A 22,477-nucleotide genomic window follows, 5' to 3' on the forward strand; every position below is an offset into this window, starting at 1 on the left:
AAGCGTAGAAAACGCTGGTGCTCTGGAGCAATCGGCACGTGGAGATAAGTATCTTTGATGTCTATTGATGCTAGGAAATCTCCTTGAGACATCGAGGCAATGAGGGAGCGGAGAGATTCCATCCGGAACCGCCTGGTTTTCACGTGCTTGTTGAGCAGTTTTAGGTCCAGAACAGGACGGAAAGAGCCGTCCTTTTTTGGCACCACAAACAGATTGGAGTAAAAACCTTGACCTCGTTCCTGAAGAGGAACAGGGATCACCACTCTTTCTGCCCTTAGAGAGCACACCGCCTGCAGAAGAGCATCGGCTCGGTCGGGATGTGGGGAAGTTCTGAAGAACCGAGGCGGAGGACGAGAACTGAACTCTATCCGGTACCCGTGAGACAAAATGTCTGTTACCCACCGGTCTTTGACCTGTGGCAGCCAAATGTCGCAAAAGCGGGAGAGCCTGCCACCGACCGAGGATGCGGAGAGAGGAGGCCGAAAGTCATGAGGCAGCCGGCTTGGAAGCGGTTCCTCCGGCTGCTTTCTTTGGGCGTGAGTGAGCCCGCCAGGAATCTGAGCTCCTCTGCTCCTTCTGAGTCCTTTTGGACGAGGAGAATTGGGCCCTGCCCGAGCCTCGAAAGGACCGAAACCTCGACTGTCCCCTCCACTGTTGAGGTTTACTTGATCTGGGCTGGGGTAAGGAAGAGTCCTTACCCTTGGACTGTTTAATGATTTCAGCCAATTGCTCACCAAACAGTCTGTCCTGAGATAATGGCAAACTGGTTAAGCATTTTTTGGAAGCAGAATCTGCTTTCCATTCCTTTAACCATAAGGCTCTGCGTAAAACCACAGAGTTGGCGGACGCCATTGACGTACGGCTGGTAGAGTCTAAGACCGCATTGATAGCGTAGGTCGCAAACGCAGACATTTGCGAGGTCAAGGACGCCACTTGCGGCACTGATGGACGTATGACAGAGTCCACCTGCGCCAGACCAGCTGAAATAGCTTGGAGTGCCCACACGGCTGCGAATGCTGGAGCAAACGACGCGCCGATAGCTTCATAGACAGATTTCAACCAAAGGTCCATCTGTCTGTCATTGGCATCTTTAAGTGAAGCCCCATCTTCCACTGCCACTATGGATCTAGCCGCAAGCCTGGAGATTGGGGGGTCCACCTTTGGACACTGGGTCCAGCGTTTGACCACGTCAGGGGGAAAGGGATAACGTGTATCCTTAAGACGTTTGGAGAAACGCTTATCTGGATAAGCATGGTGTTTCTGGACTGCTTCTCTGAAGTCAGAGTGGTCCAGAAAAGTACTCAATTTACGCTTGGGATACCTGAAATGGAATTTCTCCTGCTGTGCTGCTGCCTCCTCCGCTGGAGGAGAAATATCCAGCAGTCTATTGATGGCCGCTATAAGATCATTCACCATGGCGTCACCATCAGGGGTATCCAGGTTGAGAGCGGTCTCAGGATTAGACTCATGATCACCTAGCTCTGTCTCATCATACAGAGAATCCTCTCGCTGAGACCCTGACCAGCGTGATGACGCCGAGGGTCTCTCCCAGCGAGCTCGCTTAGGCTGCCTGGGACTGTCGTCCGAGTCAGAGCCTTCAGCCTGTGATGCCTGGGACCCCCTTGGAGCACGGATTAGTTCCAACTGAGGGGGACCGGGGAACATTGAATCAACAGTGCCCATGGTCTGAGTGACCGGCCTGGACTGCAAAGTTTCTAGAATTTTTGTCATAGTCACAGACATTTTATCAGCAAAAACTGCAAAGTCTGTCCCCGTCACCGGGGCAGGGTTCACAGGCGTCTCTGCCTGGGCCACTACTAGCATAGACTCCGGCTGACGAAGTGGCACAGGGACCGAACATTGCACACAATGGGGGTCAGTGGAACCTGCCGGTAGATCAGCCCCACATGCGGTACAGGCAGCATATAAAGCCTGTGCCTTGGCACCCTGTTGTCTCCTCAGAGCAATATAGGGGTATAAGCCAAGAAGCGACCGTACAGTGCAATATATAGGTACAGACAAAAGTACACAAAACAACACTGTGGCACTAGTGGGGTCAGCACCTAGGTGCTGCTTACCGCCCGCTTAACAGCGGGTGTGTGGTCGCCAGAATCCCCTGTCTGGGTCTCCCAGGGCTATGTCCGTTCTCCAGCTCAGACTGCGTGCAGGAATGGCTGCCGGCGTCCTGTGAAGAGGGGCGGGCCGTGGGCGTGCTGCAGACAAAGAGCGGGAAACTGGCGTCCCACTGTGCCCAGTGAGAGGGCTGGAGTATGTAAATAAGACTCCAGCCGTCGGCGCTGACTATTGTACAGCGTCTCTCCCCTTCCCTGACTGACAGGGGTGGGGGCGGGAACGAAACGTAACTAGGCCGCAGAAGCCGGGGACTAGATTTATAAGCGCTGCCGTCGTAAAAGCACGGTCGGCGCGAAGTCCCCGGCGCACCACAAGTCTCAGCCGCGCCGCAGTCTCCGGGGGCGGCCGGCGCGGGAGTTCCCCACACATAAACTCACTCAGCTAAGCTGCAGTGAGTATAACCCAAGCGCGCAGCGCTACTGTCCCCGGCGCACTAGAACACCCAGCAACGCTGGAGTGTGTCTGTGCCTGTCTGTACGGGGACACAGAGTACCTGAATGTTGCAGGGCCTTGTCCCTGACGGTACCCAGCTCCGTATCCAGCAGGATCTCCGGGTCTGTGGATGGAGCCCGGCCTCAGAGCCTGGAGGCCGGTAAGATCCCACTTCACCAGAGCCCTCAGGGGGATGGGGAAGGAAAACAGCATGTGGGCTCCAGCCTCCGTACCCGCAATGGGTACCTCAACCTTAACAAACACCGCCAACAAGAGTGGGGTGAGAAGGGAGCATGCTGGGGGCCCTTTAGCAAGGGCCCTCTTTTCTTCCATCCGATATAGTCAGCAGCTACTGCTGACTAAACAGTGGAGCTATGCGTGGATGTCTGACCTCCTTCGCACAAAGCTTGAAAACTGAGCAGCCCGTGATCCCACGGGGGGTGTATAGCCAGAAGGGGAGGGGCCTTACACTTTTTAGTGTAATGCTTTGTGTGGCCTCCGGAGGCAGTAGCTATACACCCAATCGTCTGGGTCTCCCAATGGAGCGCCGAAGAAATTCTATTTTTCTTTATCGTTCCTATGGGAGACCCAGACCATGGGACGTTCTAAAGCAGTCCATGGGTGGGAATAAACAGACAAACTGAGAAGCAGGCGAAACCTAACTTCACAAATGGGCGACAGACGCCTGAAAGATGCGTCTGCCCAAGCCCGCGTCTGCCAAAGCATGAGCATGCCTTGGGTAGTGCTTCGAAAAAGTATGCAGACTAATCCGAGTGGCAGTCTGACAGGCCTGCTGAGCCGTAGCCTGGTGCCTGAAAGCCCAAAAGGCACCGACAGCTCTGATCAAGTGTGCCCTGATCCCCGGCGGGGAAGGCACTTGAGTACACTTGTAGGCATCGGAAATGGCCGACCTAAGCCAACGAACCAGGGTCGGCTTAGATGCCGAGAGACCGCTACGCTGACTAGTGGTCTGCACCAGAGAGAGGTGCACCGCCTAATAATGGCGGTGCGAGACACATAGATCCGGAGCGCCCGCACCAGATCCAGGATATGCAACGTTTTTTCAAAGCGATGAACAGGAGCCGGACAAAAGGAAGGCAGGAAAAATGCCCCGGTTAAGGTGGAAGCAGCAACCACCTTAGGGAGAAAGTCCGGAGTCGGACGTAGACCACCTTGTCTTGATGAAAAAAAACAAAAAAGGGGGTGACTCCGAAGAGAGTGCAGCCAAAACAGAGACTCTCTGGCGGGAAATTATGGCCACTAGAAAGACTACTTTCTGTGAAAGATGAAACAAAGAAACCTCCCTAAAGAGGCTCAAAGGGGGGTTTCCGGAAACCGTGAGGACCGGATTAAGGTCCCAGGGCTCCATAGGCCGCGGGTAAGGCGGAATGATGTGAGATGCGCCCTTGAAGGAGCGCACCGGAGCCAGCCGGACGATACGCCGCTGGCACACACTGACAGAGCCGAGACCTGTCCCTTAATGAGGGATAGTCCTAGCTGTAGACCGGACTGTGGAAGGGACAGGAGGGTTGGCAAGGCCAAAAGGCCAAAGGACACTTTGGAGCTCGAGTCATAGTGGAGATGACTTCAGGAGGGATACCAGAAGTCGTCAAGATCCAGGACTCAAGAGCCACGCCGTCAATCTGAGAGTCCAGAATTCTGGCGGAAAAAAAAAAACGGACCTTTTGAGAGAAGGTCTGGACGGTCCGGAAGATGCCATGGCAACACTACGGACAGATGGAGCAGGTCAGGGTACCAAGCTTGCCTGGGTCAGTCTGGAGTATGAGAATGACCCGACGGCCCTCTTTACTGATCTTGCGCAGGACTCTGGACAAGAGCTAGAGGGTGAAACACGTAAGAGAGACGAAGCTGGGACCAAACATGAACCAGTGCGTCTGCCGCAAAACCTGAGGATCGTGGACCACGGTTGGACAGCTGAAATAGTCTGCCTCGCAGTTTTCGCATCTAGGATGTGGGCTGCGGATACGGTGGACTAGGAGTCCCTCGTCCACTGAAGAATGCGTTGAGCCGCCAACATTGCCAGGCGGCTGAGTGTCCCGCCCTGAAAGTTGATGTAGGTAAACGCTGTCACGTTGTCCGACTGGACTCGAATGTGCCTAGCCGCCAACAGATGGAGAAAGGCTTAGAGAGCTAGAAATACAGCTCTGATTTCCAGCACATTGATCCAGAGGGCTGATTCGGACAGAGTCCAAGCGCCCTGCGCTCCACGGTGGAGATATACTGCTCCCAAGGCGGATAGACTAGCATCCTGGTGAGGATCACCCGGGACGGGGCCAGGAAGGAGCGTCCCTGAGACAGAGTGGCCGAAGCCACCACTGAAACGAGCCCCTGGTCTGTGGTGAAGCCACCACCCCGTGGAAGGAGGAAGTTCGCTTGTACAGCGGAAAATATCCAGCCTCAGAGGACGCAGGAGAAACTGGGCAAGGGAATCGCTTCCATTGACGCCACCATCTGACCAGTACCTGTATTCGGTGCCTGATAGAACGACGTCGACCGCCAGCGGAGGGACTACTGTTTGACTAAGGGCAGCTTCACAAGTGCCGACAGAGTCTCGAATTGCGTCCCTGGGAACGGGAACTTCTGGTTCGAAGTCAGAGTGGACTTGGACAGAATGACAAGCCACCCGAATTGGTTAGAGTGGCGAGAGTGAGCGAAGCACTCTGCTAAGAGTCTGCACTGGATGAAGCCCCGACAAGAAGACCGTCCAGGGCAAAAGATCACTGCCAATCCCTAGAGGTGCAGGACCCTAATCACAGTTGCCCCAACCTTGAGAATACTCGAGGGGCCGTGGCTAACCCCAAGGGAAGAGCCACGAATTGGACCACTCCGATTGCAAAACGTAGCCAACGCTGGTGTGAAACTGCGATTGGCACCTGCAGATAGGCATCTCTGATGCCGATGGATGCTAGGGAATCTCCTTGGGTTATTGATTGATCCGGTGAAAAACCCACGGAACAAGACCGAGACTCCATGTGAAAACGCCACACCTGAACATGCTTGAAAAGCTTAAGATCCAGGTCGGAAGGCACCGCCCTCTTCGGGGACTAGGAATAGATTTAAGCAGAAATCTCAGAATCGTTCCCAGTCGGGAACCGGTACAATTACTCCATTGGCCTGCAAGAATGCCACGGCCTGTGAGAAGGCGGCGGCCTTGGAGCCGGGGGGAGTTGACAGAAAAAATCTGTTTGGCGGGTGGATAGAATTCTATCCTGTAGCCATGGAAGATATAATCCCGCACCCACTGAACGGAGACGTGTTAAAACCATACGTCGCCAAGTGGGAGAGCCTGCCACCGACCAAGGACGTTGTTGGCGTGGCTAGATAGCTCGGGGGAAGCTGACTCAGTGGCAGCATCTCCTGCGGTTTTCTGAAGACGCAGCTTCGAGCGCCATTTGGGTTTATGAACCTTGGCCGAGCTAGTGGACGAGGCCGAGGGCTTAGAGAACGATCAGATGGAGGAACGAAAAAAAAAAAACGAAACCTCAACTGATTCCTGCCCTGGACAGGTTTCCTGGTTTAGGTTTGTGGCATGGAAGAACTCTTCCCGCCAAGAGCTTCCTTAATTTCATCCAGTTGGTTCCGAAGAGACTGGTCCCAACAAAAGGGAGCCCAGCAAGGAACTTCTATAGAAGCATCTGCCTTCCATTTCCGAAGCCACAGGAGCCTGCGGATAGCGAGGAAATTAGCCGAGGCCACCGCAGTGCGGTGTCCAGCATGGCAGACATGGCATAGGATGAAAAGACTGAAGTCTGGAAGTTTAGGCAACCATTTCGGGCATAGAGTCCCTGTGAGGGAATGCATCTCCTCCAGAGAAGCAGAGAAGGCTACAAAAAAACCCGCACTGCTGTAAAGCTGAGGAGAACGAAGCTCCTGCCGCCCCCATACAGATTTGGCCAGAAGGACAACCTGGCGGACCGCAAAACCTTAAGTGAGGAGCCATCAGCCACTGACATAACGGTCCAGGCTGAGCCACCTTTGGTGAATGAGCCCACTCCTTGACCACCACTGGTGGAAAGGGAAAAACAGTCCTCAGAACCACGCTTCATGGGAAGCGACTGTCAGAGCGGACCCTGGGCTTGGTCACAGTGGCCTGAAAACTGGAGTGGTTAAGGAACACACTTTGTGTTCTCCTAGGCAAGGTAACTCCGGCGGATTGAGGTCCAGTACAAAATTAATGTACAGTGGGATCCTTATAGAGGTGCCGTCAGCCACTGATACAACTATCCGGGCTGAATGTCTAGACACCGGAGGGACCACCCTTGACGAATGAGCTCACTCCTTGACCACCTCCGATGGGAGGGGGAAACAGTCATCAGAACCCCGCTTTGGGGTCTGACAGGACAGGCTGTGGGCTTGGACACAGTGGGCTGAAAACTGAAGTGGTTAAGGAACACACTCCTTGTCCTGTTTAAGGTATACTGATGCCTTTCTGCCAGCGGGGAATACTCCCCTGATACAGGCGGATGGAGGGGTAGAGACATCCTCCTCGTCCAGTGAGACAGCTTGTGAATCAGAGCTGCGGGACGGGGAAGGACAGGGGACCCTGCGTCTCCATGTCAGGAGGACGGGGTCTGAGACCAGAAGGAGAGTCCTCTGTGAGCTTTGCTGAGCGAGCTGTAGCAGAAAAAGAAGGGGGCTAATGCATGCTCAGCAGATTCCGGGACAGCCGACCCCTGGAAAGAGCGGATTCTAGCCAAACCGGGGGTCAGCCACCGAAGCCGGAGCAGCTGGAGGGACCACTGATGAGCCTCCAGGCTGAGGGGCCACTGTGTTTATGAGCTCGGTACAGCCGTACGAGACTACATGCAGTGCATAATAAAAACAGCCTTGCAGCCTTGCTCTGATGTGAGACATGCTGCAGTATAAACAGATAAAATAAGCAGCTGCACAAACCGGAGGTTGTGGCTGCCAGATCGTTTAAACAGACATTTCTGCGCCCTCCAGTCCCTCAGCCCAGGCCCCCACTTGTCACAATGTGGAATCTCTGTGCCTATGCAGGCACAGAGAACGCTGAGAAAATGGCGACCGGAGCGAGGAGAGGGGGCGGGGCCTACTCAGAGCGGCAAATGAGGTAGCCAGGGGAGGGAATCCTTCCTCAATGAGGAGTGTCCCTTCCCTTGTGCTGCACAGCCGCTGGGCGGAGCCACACTGTCCCTCTGCATGACTGACATGCAGAGGCAGTGGAAACCGAAACTAGGCCTCAGGCGAAGCCGGGGCCTAGATTTAAACACGCGGCCGGCGTGCAGGCACCATCGGCGCGGTTCTCCAGTGAAAACTGGAGAACCGGCCGGAAATGTTAACACAAATATAAAACACACTCTCCCCAATAAATAAAGTATAAAGGACCCCTGGAAAGACCACTTTCTGTGGTAATAACGTCTCATATACTTAGCTTGTGAGACGCAGGTTGCCAGGTCCCTGGGGGGTGATCGCTCCGTCCAGCAGGATCCTGAAAAAGGGCTGCGGATGGAGACCGGTCTCCTGCAAAGCAGTGAGAACCGTGTTGGCTCCCACTTCAAGCCAGAGCCCCAGGGGATGGTGAAGGAGCGCGGCATGAGAAGGCTCCAGCCTTGGAAAATCAACCTTAACACCACTGCCGACACAGTGGGGTGAGAAGGGACATGCCGGGAGTCCAGCTGGACCCGCTTTTCTTCCAAATCTTTGATCCAAAAAGGAAAAATCAAAAATCAGAGAATGCATGTGTGTGTGACCTCCTGAAACACAAAGCATTGAACTGGCTAGGACTGGCTAGCAGGGGGTGTATATGCTAGGAGGGAAGAGCTACACGTTTTGAGTGTAGTACTTTGTGTGTCCTCCGGAGGCAGAAGCTATACACCCGTGGTCTGGGTCTCCCATAGGAACGAGAAAGAAAATATATATATATATATAATTTATATTTATGTGTGTGTATACATATACATATACACATACACATACACACACACATACATTTTAGCGTCATCTGGTGGGGGTCTGGTCTCATACAGAACACAAGAGGGCTCGGAGGACGGGGGGGTCCATAGCCGACAGCCATCTTACATGTACATTGGGGAAAATGAGTATTTGATACACTGACGATTTTGCAAAGAATGGAAAGGTCTGTAATGTTTTGCATAGGTTACACTTCAACTATAACAGAAAGAATCCCAAAAAAATTCCAGTAAATTGTATGATTTTTAAATAATTAAATTTGCATTTGATTGCTTATAGCTGATATCAGGAGGCAATATTTTTCTGTTGGCTGAGGCCCCGCCCATACTGGTCACATGGGTATGACATCAGCACAGGTCCTTCTGGTCAGTTAGTAAAACGATTCTATAATAGAATTAGCACAAATAAAAGGGGGAGGATGGACAGGCAGGGGGAGGGGATCACTATGAATACCCCCCAGCTATCAGCTGATCGGCAGCTGCTGTCATTCAAAAAGCTGCTCATTTTACAAACTTTACTTCAAAACTTACACATCCAAGTTGACCACTACAGGTATGTATAGAATCAGCCTGATAGCGCCAGTATAGCACTGGCTTTAGATCGCATACGAAAATCCTGGTGATTGCTGCGCTTTAAACATAAAAGATTAGAAAAGTCTCCATAAACTTCCAATCCATCTATTCCTTATATCCAAGCAGAACGGTAACGGAGAGGACATTTTCAGAACGTTCATTATTATTTCTATAGCTAATCACCTGGGAAGGAGCGAGAGCAGACAAGATTCACTCATCCAAGTAACCTACCTGTGACCGGGGAGATACATGACAGAGGAAATCCCCTGGGAATAATGACACCCAAAGTTGAAGCTGTGGCTCTCCTGATAGCCGTGATTGGCACCAACACTGAAAAGAAGAATGAACATACAGAATACATTTATAGGGTGTACAAACTTCTTGATATTCTTACTAGCCAGCGCCGCCCCACCTTTTAGTCGCCAGCGCCGCCCCACCTTTTAGTCGCCAGCGCCGCCCCACCTTTTAGTCGCCAGCGCCGCCCCACCTTTTAGTCGCCAGCGCCGCCCCACCTTTTACTAGCCAGCGCCGCCCCACCTTTTACTAGCCAGCGCCGCCCCACCTTTTACTCGCCAGCGCCGCCCCACCTTTTACTCGCCAGCGCCGCCCCACCTTTTAATCGCCAGCACCGCCCCACCTTTTAATCGCCAGCACCGCCCCACCTTTTACTCGCCAGCGCCGCCCCACCTTTTACTCGCCAGCAACCAAAACACTTAAAGAGAACCAAGCATCAGGATTTTCATCTATTAAAAGGTAAAGCCAGTGCAGTATTGCCACTATCAGGCACAGGCTGTGCATACCATTAGTGGTGATCTCAGATGTTTAGGCTGTGAAATCCAACAATATCGTAGCAGACGTCTGCTGCAGCTAATCGGTAAGATCAGCTGTTCTCCAGTCCTGTTGTGACACCGCGCGCGCTCCCGTGGTCACAACAAGATATGAAGAAGCGAGGGCGCATGCGCTGCCCTCTCAGACACCAAACACTGTATGCGGGCTTCAAAAACATGGCGACGGAAATTAGCGCTATGCGCAGGCGCCAACTCCGACGCTGTGTAAGTAAAGATTAGACATTTGCATACAGCCAGAGAGAGGGAGGAACAGGTGGGGGGTATGGCAATCATGTGCATAACCAGCCCGGATATTATCTGGGGAGGTGCACACGTCAATCAAAAAGTGGATGAATTTTCAAACTTCATAAACATGGATTTCACAGCCTAAACACCCGAGCTGCCCACTAATAGTATGTACAGCCTTTGCCTGATAGTGCCAGCACTGCACTGGCTGCACCTTATATACCAAAATCCTGATGTTTGGTTCCCTTTAAGATGAAATGTTCCCTTTTGGGGAGAGGGCCGGGGGTGGGAGGGGGAGGTTTGAGACACCATTCTGGACACTTCTATCAATAGGTGTTAGTTAGAAAAAAATCACCATGTTGAGGCTCCCACTCTCTTCTTCACTAAATAGGGCAGCCCCAGAGCCCCAGACTGCTGATGGAACATCTTAAAGATTAGCCAACAAATGCCTTAAAACTAACTTCCTCGGGGACGTTTTCTTAGTTTTGCACAGTCATTTTTTATTCCTCTCTCTTTTCCCACAATCTAGAACTTTTCTTTTTCTATTGACAGCTGGGGGGGGTTAACTTTTATTGAAACCACTTTGATCCCTTTGTCTTGCATCTCTTGGAGATGGTGCAACCACTGAAGAACATCAGTCCTCGAGTCTTTTACTCCCAATAGGGTACATGAACCTATGATAATTTGTATACTTGCACCATATAGACTGCAATACTATAGTACTGTCATATATACTGAAACTGATTAATCCCTATGGAGGCCAGAAAAAGGCTGTGCTTCAAAGAAGTGCAAAGATGGTCGTGACAGAGGTCTTCAGTAAATCCCTGGCTACTTTTTGTAACCATTGTCACCTAATGATCACATTTTCAAATACATGCGCACATAGGCAACCAAATTTTTTTTTTTTTTTTAAATGTCACTGTCACTGGTTAAATTACAGCACCTGGAGCTCGCTCAGGTCGCTGCTGGAACCAGGTGCCGGTGACCTAACAGTATGGACCAGGGTCACTCCTAATCCCGCTCTACACAGACGCCTTGACTCGGATATACACTTATGTCAGGGTCCTTAAAAGGGTTGAAGAAATGATTTTCGGAAGCAAGGGGGGGGGGGTTAAAGAACATACCGTATTTGATCGTTTGATCTCCTGCTCCCGCTCATATAATATGCACAGCCGCTGTCCATCTCCGGTGGTGCTGAAATCGCACGCAGTGAGGGGCTGGGGAAGCGGTGCATATTATATGTCTCTGCGCGCCCCTGTGATGGTACATGCCCCCCCTGTGTTAGATTTGGCCCCCAGGCTGCTGGTCATTCTAAAATAAAAAAGCTTTACTTACCCCCTGCAGCGTTTCTCCCAGTGTCCCTGCTTCCACTGTGATCAGGCACGCAGAGAGCTCAGTCTGCTGTGCCGATCACATGACCGCACTGAGAACCAGGAAGTGGAGGAACAGAAGCACAGAGGGAGACAGGAGGGAGATCAGCGCTGGAGGAGGTAAGGAAAGAGGGTTTTATTTTACTATGGGCAGCAGCCTGGGGAGCATATCTAACAGGGGGACTTGTGCGATCTATATAGGGGCCATGGGCAGCACTATGGGGGCGATATCTAACACAGGGGGACTTGTGCGATCTATATAGGGACCATGGGCAGCAACATGGGGGCGATTTCTAACACAGGAGGACTTGTGCGATCTATAGGGGCCATGGGCAGCAGCATGGGGGCGCTATCTAACACAGGGGAACGTGTGCAATCCATAGGGGACCATAGGCAGCACAGGGGAATGTATGCAATCCATAGGGGGCCATAGGCAGCACAGGGGAACGTGTGCCATCACAAGGGGGCTATATTCAATATAAGGGGGCCATATCCAGATTAAGGGGGCTAATTTTAGGATGGGGGGGCTATGAGGGACATATACCCTATATGATTTGTTAGAGGGACACTGGCATTATAAGATGGACCCCATTTAACATTAAAAAAAAAAAAAAAATTCTCTTTTCCTTCACCAAATTTCGGGGTGCGTCTTATAATCAGGTGCGTCTTATAAAGCGAAAAATACGGTACTTTTATACAGTTGACTTCTGTAAGTAGGCACAAGCTGTGAGAGATGGGGTTGGCTAAGATCTAAAAATAAGCAGTCAGGCGGCCCTTTTGTACCCAGCACTGATCAGGTGACGATGCAGGAAGGAAACACCTATATGTATGCACACGTGGTCAAAATTGTTGGTACCCCTCATTCACTGAAATAAAAACCCACAATAGTCACACAAATAACTTGAATCTGACAAAAGCATAAATAAATAAAAAAAATCTATGAAAAGGAACAAATGAAAGTCAGACATTGCTGCTTTTCTGCGTCCACAGAATTTTAAAAAAAGAAAACTAGAAAAATCGGCCTGGACAGAAATTATGGCGCCTTCCTCCTCCTCCTCCTCAACTTAATATTTGGTTGCACAAGCTTTTGAGGCAATCACTGTAATCAAACGATTCCTGTAACTGTCAGTGAGACTTCTGCACCTCTCCACAGGTATTTTGGCGGCTCCTCAAGAGCAAACTGTTCCAGTTGTCTGGTGTTTGAAAGTTGCCTTTTCCAGACGTTGCAGCTCTTTCCAAAGATGCTCAATAGGATTTAGGTCAGGGTTCATAATAGGCCACTTGAGAATAGTCCAATATTTTCCTCCTAGCCATTCTTTGGTGTTTTTATCTGTGTGTTTTGGGTCATTATCCTGTTGCAAGACCCCATGATCTGTGACTGAGACCAAGCTGTCTGACACTGGTTAGCACATTTCTCCCTAGAATCACTTGATAAGTCTTGAGATTTCATTGTACCCTGCACAGATTCAATACACCCTCTGTCAAATGCAGCAAAGAAGCCACAGAACATAACATAGCCTCCTCCATGTTTCACAGTAGGGACAGTGTTCTTTTCTTGCTATGCTTCATTTTTCCATCTGTGATCATAGCACTGATGTGCCTTGCCAAAAAGTTCCTTTTTTATCTCATCTGTCCATAGGATATTCTCCCAGAGGCTTTGTGGCTTGTCAACATGTAGTTAGGCAGATTCCAGACTGGCTTATGATTTTTTTTTATGGGTTTTTTTTTTCCCAACAATTGTGTCATTCTTGGTCGTCTCCCATGAAGTCCACTTTGGCTAAAACAACGACAGATGGTGCGATCTGACACTGATGTACCAAGGAGCTTGAAGTTCACCGTTAATCTATTTAGAAGTTTTTCTGGGCTCTTATGTTACCATTCATATTATTCGTCTCTTTGATTTGTCATTAATTTTCCTCCTGCGGACACGTCCAGGGAGGTTTGCTAGTTTCATGGATCCTAAATTTTCTGAATATGTGCAACTATAGTCATAGGAACATCAAGCTGCTTGGAGATTGTCTTATAATCTTTACCTTTAAAATGCTTGTATATAAATTTTCTTTCTAATCTCCTGAGACGACTCTTTCCTTCGCTTCCTCTGGTCCATGTTGAGTGTGGTACACACCATGTTACCAAACACTACAGTGAGTATCTGTAGCCCTATATACAGGTCCACTGACTGAGTACAAGATTGTAGTCACCTGTGATGCTAATTATTGGACACACGTTGATTTAACTTGTCTATTTTGTCACATTTTCCAGGGTACCATTATTTCTGTTAAAGCCTATTTCATGAGTTTTATTTTTCTTAAAAATTCTGTGGAAGCAGTAAAGCAGCAATGTCTGACTTTTATTTGTTCATTTTCATAGCTTTTTATTTATTACTAGCTGTACTACCCGGCTGCACCCCGGTTAATAACTGCTGTTAACAAAATAGAATGTATTAACAAAAATGTATTCTGCACACAAAAACCACAAAACAAATAGATAGAAATGTCATTATTAAAAGGCAAAAACTAAGCTAATAGAAGCATTTCACAACATATATTTCAACACCACAGATATTCCACACAGATTTAACTAAATTGGCCAAGTAATGTGCTCGGTCTGCCCTTTTCCAGATCTGTCCCTGTCCCCGTCTGCCCTTTTCCATATCTGTCCCTGTCCCCGTCTGCCCCTTTCCATATCTGTCCCTGTCCCCGTCTGCCCCTGTCCCTCTATCAGTCTCCCCACCGACATCTTATTACCTCACATATAAGCTTCTTACATTATGAATGTCTTTTATTCCTATAGCAACCACTCACAGCTCCTACTAATAACCTGTAGTTCCAGGCTCCATTTACTTTAATGGAGGCATGTTTTTTGGAGAGTAACTGTAAAGCGCAGGATTAAATTTTCCTGTCAAAACATAGTCTGCGACGTTCCCTGGGTCACATGAGGTGTCAGTGCAAAATTTCATGATTGTAAATGCGACGGTGCGGATACACTTTTCGTTTCACTTTTTCCCCATTATGTAGATGGGGGCAAAATTAATTGGTAAATTGGAACGCGCAGGGTTAAAATTTCGCCTCACAACATAGCCTATGACGCTCTCGGGGTCCAGACGTCTGAGTGTGCAAAATTTTGTGGCTGTAGCTGCAACGGTGCAGATGCCAATCGTGGACATGCATACATACATACATACACACACACACACACACACACATATACACACACATTCAGCTTTATATATTAGATTACTTTTATCAGATTCCAGTTATTTCTGTGACCATTGTGAATTTTCATTAAACGAGGGGTACCAATAATTTTGACTATATATATATATATATATATATATATATATATATATATATATATATATATATATATATATATATATATATATATATATATATATATACATATATATATATACATATACATATATATATATATATATATATATATATATATATACATATATATATACATATATATATATATATATATATATACATATATATATACATATATACATATATATATATATACATATATATATATATATATACATATATATACATACATATATATATATATATATATATATACATATATATACATACATATATATATATATATATATATACATATATATACATACATATATATATATATATATATATATATATACATACATATATATATATATATATATATATATATTAATTAGACAAAGATAACGCAAGTAACCAAAGTGCAGTTTATAAATGAAGATGTTTATTATTAAGAGAAAAACAAATCCAAACCTATAGGGCCCTGTGTGAAGCAGAGATGCTGTGGCATGACTTTAAAAAGGCAGTTCATGCTCAGAAACCCTCCAGTGTGGCTGAATTACAACAATTCTGTAAAGATGAAGGGCAAAAATTACTCAAGACCCTTGTAAAAGTCTCATTGCCAGTGATTGGAAACGCTTGATTGCAGTTTTTGCTGCTAAGGGTGGCCCAACTAGTTATTAGGTTAAGGGGGCAATAACTTTCTCACACAGGTTCCTGTAGCTTTGGTTTTCTTTTTCCCTTACCAATAAAAAAACGTCAATTATAAACTGCATTTTGTGTTGCCTTAATTACATAGGTTGAAAAAAAATACCTAAGTCGATCTAGTTCAACCTTCCTCCACCAATTATACATTTCATCACTAAATCATTTATGACCGACAATGTTGTGTGTAGTGAGGAAATCATCCAGCCCTGATATAAAAGCTGTTATAGCATCGGCCATTACTACCTCTTGTGGTAGTGTATTCCACAGTCTGACTGCTCTAACTGTAAAGAACCCTTTCCTATTTAGCTGCCGGAATCGACTTGTTTTATCTTTATCTAATATTTAAATTTGATTGGTGAGCTGAAACTTTTAAGTGTGACAAACATGTAAAAGAATAAGAAATCAGGAAGGGGGTTAACACTTTTGTGTATAAGTATGTATGTATGTATATCATACATAAACACATAATAAAAGTAGCACAATGAACAAAGAAATGGGACAAAAACCGCGTCACGAACCCACCTCACTAGAAAACTCTTCAGCTGCCCCCGATAATTGATGACCAGCAGTTCGGCTGACCATTGTGTGCTGGCTTTATACTCCAGGAAGATCAGCCCGGCAATAGCGTAACTCAGGTCCCCGGGGAAGCTGGCCTGCTGGAGATGGAAGAAGAAACAACCTGAGTCAGGCCGATTTATTTCCAGATCAATTCCCATTAGCCGTATGTATTTAAAGCCAGACAAATCCAAAAATCTATTTTCCACTTTACAAAGCTAAGAAGTTGCTGAGTTAGAACATAAAACAGTTTCATGTCAAATTATAAGTTTCACAAGATACTTTATGTATATAAAAAAAAATAAATAAATAAATAAAATAAAATATGGGAATATTTTTACTGGCAAGTGCAAGTGTGCCAATTTAAAAGATAAAAAAAAAAAATTAAACAAATAAATGCTCTGACTGCTTATTTTGAAGGATTGTGACACTGGATTGGTACCATAAATAACAGGGACTTTCCAAGCACCAAGAACCCCAGATTAAGCTCTTGGCGAAACGAATCTTGGGTCTGTATTGGTGGATGAACGTCTGTGTACTACTTGGTACATTTTACATGAATCTATATTTTATTTATGTTGATTGTTATAGGTTACTCTACCTCTTCCTTTTCTTCTATCAGGCAGCTTTCCCGGTTACTATCTATTCTCGCGTACACCATATTGGTTGTGGCACTTTATTCATAAGCCACATTCACACAGGTGTGATTTGTGTGAATCATTAAACAAGCATTATTAATCATTAAATAATGCTAGAGCATTTTGTGTTTTAACACTACAATGTACTGGCTGAAGGCCCGCTTTAAGCTCATGTTTCCAGTCTCCCATAAAGGAAGATTTGCCACATCTTGGAGTGGGGCAGGTATCCGACACCGAGGATCCGCTGTTTGTACAGTTACCATCCCTTGATCATGAATTCCTTTATGGCATCCCCCCCCCATTCCCAGCTCCCAAATTGTCTCCCCACCAAAATTCCCCCACTAAAAGTCCCCCCCCCATGCCAATAACTGTTCTACATAAATCAGTTAAGATGTACATACTGGAGGGATAACAAAAAGCTCGCTGCCCATGAGATCAAACAAGCGAACGGTCCCGGTGCTCTCAGCATAAGCCACCAAGGTGCAGTCATGGCTCCACGCCACGCGTCTCCACTGAGGGTTCGGATCTTTAGGAACTAAAGACAGGAAAAAAAAAAAAAAACAGAACTTCATTAAAAGGGAAATACAGCAATACAATTAACACTTCTCTACTAAATAAGTTGGTCAGGGACCACACCCTGGGCTGTTTCCATACCCCAAAGTGATAACCTTACAGGTTAAATAAGTTTATCTTTTGATAAATTGGACATGACAATACCAGACCTACAATTTTCTTTTCTTTTTGATAGGAGAAAGAAAAGAAAAAAATAAAATTAAAAAAAAAAAAAAAAAAAAAAAAAGACTTCTATCTTTAAATCTTGTTTGTGAGGAGCTGGCTACAGGCTAAAGACTATTGGACTTTTTCCAATACCGGGCACAGGTTACGTCGATGGTAATGTGGTGTTCTATTAGAGATTTGCTTGCTTGTCAGTTTAAGGTCACTTGTTTGTACACAATTGGAAGAGGGAAGGGGTTGTTAAAGTGTGTAAGCCATAGACTCTAATGTTTTCAGGCCTACAGTAAGATTCATTATCGGCATCTGGTGGGGAGTTTTGAGTCTTTGTTATTTTCTGCAGGGGAATTCTAAAATACACAACTTTTCAGACTGAGCTTCTGGAACCTTCTGCATACTTTAAGCTACATGTAGAAGAAGTTTATGGGGGTGGGTGTGAGCACTTCTGCCCATCCAGGAGGCTGATCCCAGTAGAGGGAAAACAATAAGCCGCATGTTTGGTCAGTGAGTTGGTGCTGTGACATGGAGGGGAGAGAATCTGTTGTTGCAACCAGGTCCTGGTGCCCATGGATGTAATACAGAGATTGGAGCTGGATACACATGCTACGGTCATGGGATCCATCGTCTGGCTCTGTGGAGCTATCATAAGGACTGTTACTGCAGACTGGAGCTGGAGACACGTGCTAAAGTCATGGTATCCATCATCTGGAGGAGCATAAGGACTATGATTGCTGTAAGAGTGTACGGATGAAATAACAATTGTTGCACAGTTAACTTGCTGAAGTGTGTGCCCTCTGATGCTCCTAGTAGAGGTAGCTTTGTCTCTGCAGTACCGGAGGAGCACAGGGAAACTGGATCCGGACAGCATTTAGGCAGAGATCAAAGGCTGTATAATAGCACACAACTTTGGGATATGAGCGGCGCCGGTGACAACTACAGATAGCTCTGAGCATCAGCAGTTCTCGTGCACCGGTCCTGCTCACTAGACATCACTAGGATAGGTCAGGTGCACGTTATCAGACTATCAGGAGAGCACCGTGATCTGTAGAGGAGACATCATAACTCGCCTGTCAATGCGGAAATGAACGGCGGGGACATAACGTTTTAAAGAGGAAAGGTAAGAAAGGACCCACCTAAAAAAGAGAATTTTGTTTACTTACCGTAAATTCTTTTTCTTATAGTTCCGTATTGGGAGACCCAGACATTGGGTGTTTAGCTTCTGCCTCCGGAGGACACACAAAGTACTACACTTAAAAGTGTAGCTCCTCCCTCTGAGCTTATACACCCCCTGGTGAGCCAGTCCCAGCCAGTTTAGTGCAAAAGCTGAAGGAGAATAGCCACCCACAAGTAGAACAGAGCAAGAGCGGGAACAACCGGAGACTCTGTCTTGACAACAGCCGGTGATAACACACGGAACAAGAAAATTGCCAACGGGCAACAGGGAGGGTGCTGGATCTCCCAATACGGAACTATAAGTAAAAGAATTTACGGTAAGTAAACAAAATTCTCTTTTTCTTTATCGTTCCTTTGGGAGACCCAGACCATGGGACGTTCCAAAGCAGTCCCTGGGTGGGAATAAACAGAAAAACCAAGAAGTAGGCAGAACCTAACTTCACAAATGGGCGACAGCCGCCTGAAGGATGCGTCTGCCCAAGCTCGCATCTGCCGAAGCATGAGCATGCACTTGGTAGTGCTTCGAGAAGGTATGCAGGCTAGCTAGTCCAAGTGGCAGCCTGACAGACTTGTTGAGCCGTAGCCTGGTGCCTAAAAGCCCAAGAGGCACCGACAGCTCTGGTCGAGTGTGCTTTGATCCCCGGCGGGGGAGGCACCTGAGTACTCTGGTAGGCGTCCGAAATGGTCGATCTAATCCAACGGGCCAAGGTCGGCTTAGAAGCAGGGAGACCCTTGCGCCACCCTGTGGTTAGCACAAAAAGAGAGGTGCATCGCCTAAGCGCAGCGGTGCGAGACACATAAATCCGGAGAGCACGCACCAGATCTAGAGTATGCAGCGCTTTTTCAAAACGATGTACAGGGGCCGGACAGAAGGAAGGTAAGGAAATGTCCTGGTTAAGGTGGAAGGGAGAGACCACCTTAAAAAGAAAGTCCGGAGTCGGACGGAGAACCACCTTGTCCTGGTGAAAAACTAAAAAAGGTGACTCCGAGGAGAGCGCAGCCAAATCAGAGACTCTCCTAAGAGAAGTTATGGCAACTAGTAAGGCCACTTTCTGAGAAAGACGATACAAAGAAACCTCCCTAAGAGGCTCAAAAGGGGGTTTCTGCAATACCGTGAGGACCAAGTTAACGTCCCAGGGATCCAAGGGCCGCCGATTAGGCGGAATGATGTGAGACGCGCCCTGCATGAAGGTGCGGACCTGAGCCAGCCGGGCGAGACGCCGCTGGAACAGTACTGACAGAGCTGAGACTTGTCCCTTGAGAGAGTTGAGGGACAGTCCTAGCTGCAGACCGGACTGTAGAAAAGACAGAAGGGTCGGCAAAGAGAATGGCCAAGGAGGATGGCCAGAAGAGCGACACCAGGACAGGAAAATTTTCCAAGTCCTGTGATAGATCTTGGTGGAGGAAGACTTACGGGCCCGAGTCATAGTGGAGATGACCTCAGGAGGAATACCAGAAGTCGTCAAAATCCAGGACTCAAGAGCCACGCCGTCAATTTGAGGGCCGCAGAATTCGGGTGGAAAAACGGACCTTGCGAGAGTAGGTCTGGAAGGTCCGGAAGATGCCACGGCATCTCTACGGACAGTTGGAGCAGGTCCGGATACCAAGCTCGCCTGGGCCAGTCCGGTGCAATGAGGATGACTCGACGGCCCTCCATTCTGATCTTGCGCAGGACTCTGGGCAAGAGAGCTAGAGGGGGAAACACGTCGGACAGACGAAACTGGGACCAACCTTGAACCAGAGCGTCCGCGGCGAAGGCCTGAGGATCGTGGGAGCGAGCCACGTAAACAGGAACCTTGTTGTTGTAACGGGATGCCATTAGGTCCACGTCCGGAGTGCCCCATTTGCGGCAGATTGACTGAAACACTGCCGGGTGCAGGGACCACTCGCCACCGTCCACGCATTGACGGCTGAGATAATCTGCCTCCCAGTTTTCCAAGCCTGGGATGTGGACTGCGAATATGGTGGACTTGGAGTCCTCCGCCCATTGAAGGATGCGTTGTACCTCCATCATTGCCAGGCGGCTGCGTGTCCCGCCTTGGTGATTGATGTAGGCAACCGCTGTTGCATTGTCTGACTGGACTCGAATGTGCCTGCCCGCCAACAGGTGGTGAAAAGCTAGGAGAGCTAGAAACACGGCTCTGGTTTCCAGCACATTGATTGAAAGGGCTGACTCGGACGGAGTCCAAGTGCCCTGTGCTCTGTGGTGGAGATATACCGCTCCCCAGCCGGATAGACTGGCATCCGTGGTGAGAATCACCCATGACGGAGCCAGGAAGGAGCGCCCTTGGGACAGAGAGAGGGGCCGAAGCCACCACTGAAGAGAGCTCCTGGTCCGTGGCGACAGAGCCACTAACCTCTGTAAGGAGGAAGGCCGCTTGTCCCAACAGCGGAGAATGTCCAGCTGCAGCGGGCGCAGATGGAACTGGGCAAAGGGAACAGCCTCCATGGACGCCACCATTTGACCCAGCACCTGCATCAGGCGCCTGAGGGTATAACGGCGGGGCCGCAGCAGAGAGCGCACCGCTAGCTGGAGAGACTGCTGTTTGATTAAGGGCAACTTCACAAGTGCCGGCAGAGTCTCAAACTGCATCCCTAGGTACGTGAGACTCTGGGTCGGAGTCAGAGTGGATTTGGGAAGATTGACAAGCCACCCGAATTGGGCTAGGGTGGCGAGAGTGAGCGAGACACTCCGCTGACAGTCTGCGCTGGATGGAGCCTTGACCAGAAGGTCGTCCAGGTAAGGAAGCACTGCCAACCCCTGGAGGTGCAGGACCGCAATCACTGCCGCCATGACCTTGGTGAATACCCGAGGGGCCGTGGCTAACCCGAAGGGGAGAGCCACGAATTGGAAATGATCCTCTCCTATGGCAAAACGTAACCAACGCTGGTGTGAAACTGCGATTGGCACATGTAGATAGGCATCTCTGATGTCGATGGACGCCAGGAAAACCCCTTGGGTCATTGAGGCAATGACTGATCGCAGAGACTCCATGCGAAAATGCCGCACTCGAACATGCTTGTTGAGAAGTTTGAGATCCAGGATGGGCCGGAAGGTACCGTCCTTTTTGGGAACTAGGAAGAGGTTTGAGTAAAAACCTCTGAACCGTTCCCGAGTGGGAACTGGTACAATCACTCAGTTTGCCTGCAGGGATGCCACGGCCTGAGAGAAGGCGGCGGCCTTGGAGCAGGGGGGAGTTGAGAGAAAAAATCTGTTTGGCGGGCTGGAAGAGAATTCTATCCTGTAGCCGTGAGATATGATATCTCTCACCCACTGATCGGAGACTTGTTTTAATCAAGCGTCGCCAAAGTGGGAGAGCCTGCCACCGACTAAGGACGTGGCTGGAGCGGGCAGGGAGTCATGAGGAGGCTGCCTTAGTGGCAGAACCTCCTGCAGTCTTCTACGGACGCGCTTTTGGGCGCCAGTTAGATTTCTGATCCTTAGCTGAGTTAGCGGACGAGGCGGAGGGCTTAGAGGACGACCAGTTGGAGGAACGAAAGGAACGAAACCTCGATTGATTCCTACCCTGGGCGGGTTTCCTGGTCTTGGTTTGTGGCATGGAAGTACTCTTCCCGCCAGTAGCTTCCTTAATAATTTCATCCAGCTGTTCTCCGAACAGCTGGGAACCAGCAAAAGGGAGCCCAGCAAGAAACTTCTTGGAAGAAGCATCTGCCTTCCACTCTCGAAGCCACAAGATCCTGCGGATAACGAGGGAATTAGCCGAAGCCACCGCAGTGCGGTGAGAAGCCTCTAGCATGGCAGACATGGCATAAGATGAAAAAGCTGAAGCCTGAGAAGTTAAGGTAACCATCTCAGGCATAGAT

General features: G+C 48.5%; 1 protein-coding gene across 1 annotated transcript in view; it reads right to left on the bottom strand.

Moving 5' to 3' along the window:
• Nucleotides 1-22,477, bottom strand: part of NBAS (NBAS subunit of NRZ tethering complex) — a 1,027,824-nt gene that overhangs the window by 961,134 nt on the left and 44,213 nt on the right. Inside the window, 3 exon segments of the mRNA XM_075341124.1 lie at nucleotides 9,321-9,419; nucleotides 16,077-16,210; nucleotides 17,149-17,282. Coding sequence (XP_075197239.1) covers nucleotides 9,321-9,419; nucleotides 16,077-16,210; nucleotides 17,149-17,282 — 367 coding nt within the window.

This window comes from Anomaloglossus baeobatrachus, chromosome 3 (assembly GCF_048569485.1).
Source record: "Anomaloglossus baeobatrachus isolate aAnoBae1 chromosome 3, aAnoBae1.hap1, whole genome shotgun sequence".
NCBI lineage: Eukaryota > Metazoa > Chordata > Amphibia > Anura > Aromobatidae > Anomaloglossus > Anomaloglossus baeobatrachus.